This window comes from Engraulis encrasicolus, chromosome 14, assembly GCF_034702125.1.
Source record: "Engraulis encrasicolus isolate BLACKSEA-1 chromosome 14, IST_EnEncr_1.0, whole genome shotgun sequence".
In the NCBI taxonomy this organism is placed as follows: domain Eukaryota; kingdom Metazoa; phylum Chordata; class Actinopteri; order Clupeiformes; family Engraulidae; genus Engraulis; species Engraulis encrasicolus.
The window spans coordinates 48,811,732-48,814,231 of NC_085870.1; the positions used below are offsets into that span (position 1 = coordinate 48,811,732).

Sequence of the window (2,500 nt, forward strand, 5' to 3'; positions counted from 1 at the left end):
GTTATGATAAAAACATTAGATAGGTTACAGATAATTGAGTTTGATTACAGATTGTGGGGGTAGATTACACACAGTATCGTTGGATTGGACACTGACTAGACACTTGGCCAGATCAGATCAGACACTGGTAACTGATAATGGACTTTTAAAAATGTCTTTTTAGGGATTTTTTGCCTCTATTTTTGACAGGACAGTAGAAGAGAGACAGAAAATGAGCATGATATTGGGCATTTTAACAGACAGTGATAATAAATACAGATATCAGATACTAATAAAGACATTTACACACTGACAAAACACATTTTACGGTAACAGACACTGGTAACAGATTAATAACAGACACTGATAACAGACAAATTGTAACAAACATGGATAACAGAGACTAATAGAGACACTTAAAAAAATGTGGGGGCTTTTTGGCCTATATTATTGTAGGACAGCGTGACAGTAGACAGGAAATGACTGGGAGAGAGAGATGGGGCAGGGTTGGGAAACGACCCCGTCCGTACTCGAACCGGGGACCCCATGGGCAATGTAAGCCACAGCGCCCCCAAACATCCTGTATTTCATAGTGGGCCTTTAATATCCTCTTGTAGAGAAGTGCACCTTTAAATGTAGAGGGTTATACGGTACAGTGGGCCTTTAAATGTGCTGGATTTCGCCGTGGGTATTTAAATGGTAACACGATGTATTACGCAGTGGGTTTTTAAACGTGCTCTATTATACTATGCAGTGGGCCTTTAAATGTGTTGGATTACGCAGTGGGTCTCATATTGTACATTTGGCCTTTAAACGTGCAAGATTACGCAGTGGGACTTTAACTGACTGTAGTAGAGCAGTGAGAGCCAAGAGCTGAGACCTGCTGACATGCACTTTGTTTACACACCAGAGAACAAGAATTAACATTCAGAAACACACACACATGCACACGCATGCACGCACGCACGCATGCACGTACGCACGCATGCACGCATGCACGCATGCACGCATGCACGCACGCACGCTCTCTCTCTCTGTCTTGGAGCCTGTGCCCAGACACACACCCCAGGGAGCCTCCTCACACAGCTAAGAGCAGATGCGGCAGAGGCAGCTGCAGGATTGTGTGTGTGTGTGTGTGTGTGTGCGTGTGTGTGTGTGTGTGTGTGTGTGTGTGTGTGTGTGTGTGTGTGTGTGTGTGTGTGTGTGTGTGTGTGTGTGTGTGTGTGTGTGTGTGTGTGTGTGTGTGTGTGTGTGTGTGTGTGTGTGTGTGTGTGTGTGTTACATGTGGGGCAGCTTGGGGGAAAGTGTGTCATTTGGCTCCAGCTGTAAATCCTACATCCACACATACACACACACGCACGCACACGCACACGCACACACACGCACACACACACACACGCGCACACTTTCTCTTTCTCTTTTTTTGTCACACACTAGCACATTCTCCCTCTTTCTCACTCATACACAAACAGTATATTATTGGTATTACCGGTAATTAACCTGGCTCCTCATCTTTCCGTGTGTGCGTGTGTGTGCGTGTGTGTGCGTGCATGCTTGCTTGCTTGTGTGTGTGTGCGTTGTGTGTGTATGTGTGTGTGTGTGCGTTTGTGTGTGTGTGTGTCTGGGTGTGTCTGTGTGTGCGTGTGTCTTGCAGGAGAGTGTGGATCTGGGTGAGATCATGTTCTCTCTCTGCTACCTGCCGACGGCCGGGCGCCTGACCCTCACGGTCATCAAGTGCAGAAACCTGAAGGCCATGGACATTACTGGCTACTCAGGTATGACATCATATGACATCATCACACTGTCTCTATGACATCTTCACATTCTCACTATGACATCATAACACTGTGACTACGACATCACCACACTGTCCATATGACATCACAGTCATCAAGTGCAGAAACCTGAAGGCCATGGACATTACTGGCTACTCAGGTGCTGTTTCCACATAGCAGGATATTTTAAAATGTGGATATTTTTTTCTCCTGGTTACATTGGTTTTGGCCTTCCGTTTCCACGTAAGCAGATTTTTTAAAATCCCCATATCAAAAATCCTGCTTTAAAAATATTTAGTTAGGAGGCTAAAATGCACCTGTTACAATGGAGTTTTTATTTGTATCCCCATGTTGCATTTCCACCTAAGCAGGAGAAAAAAACACCCACATATAAAAATATCCTGCTACGTGAAAACAGCACCTCAGGTATGACACTATGACATCATCACACTGTCTCTATGACATCTTCACATTCTCACTATGACATCATTACACTGTGACTATGACATCACCACACTGTCAATATGACATCAAAGTCATTAAGTGCTGAAACCTGAAGGGCATGGACATCACTACTCAGATATGACATCACTGTATGTCATCACTGTATGTCATCACTATGTGACATCATCACACTGTCATTATAATCCTCATGGTCATCAACAGCAGAAACCTGAAGGCCATGGATATTACTGGCTACTGGTATGATATCACTATATGACATGACTATATGACATCACCACACC

General features: G+C 44.4%; 1 protein-coding gene across 1 annotated transcript in view; it reads left to right on the plus strand.

Annotated features, from left to right (window-relative positions):
• syt6b (synaptotagmin VIb) overlaps positions 1–2,500 on the plus strand; it is a 98,566-nt gene that overhangs the window by 84,371 nt on the left and 11,695 nt on the right. The window contains exon 9 of the mRNA XM_063216700.1: positions 1,634–1,754. Coding sequence (XP_063072770.1) covers positions 1,634–1,754 — 121 coding nt within the window. The remainder of the gene's footprint in view (positions 1–1,633; positions 1,755–2,500) is intronic.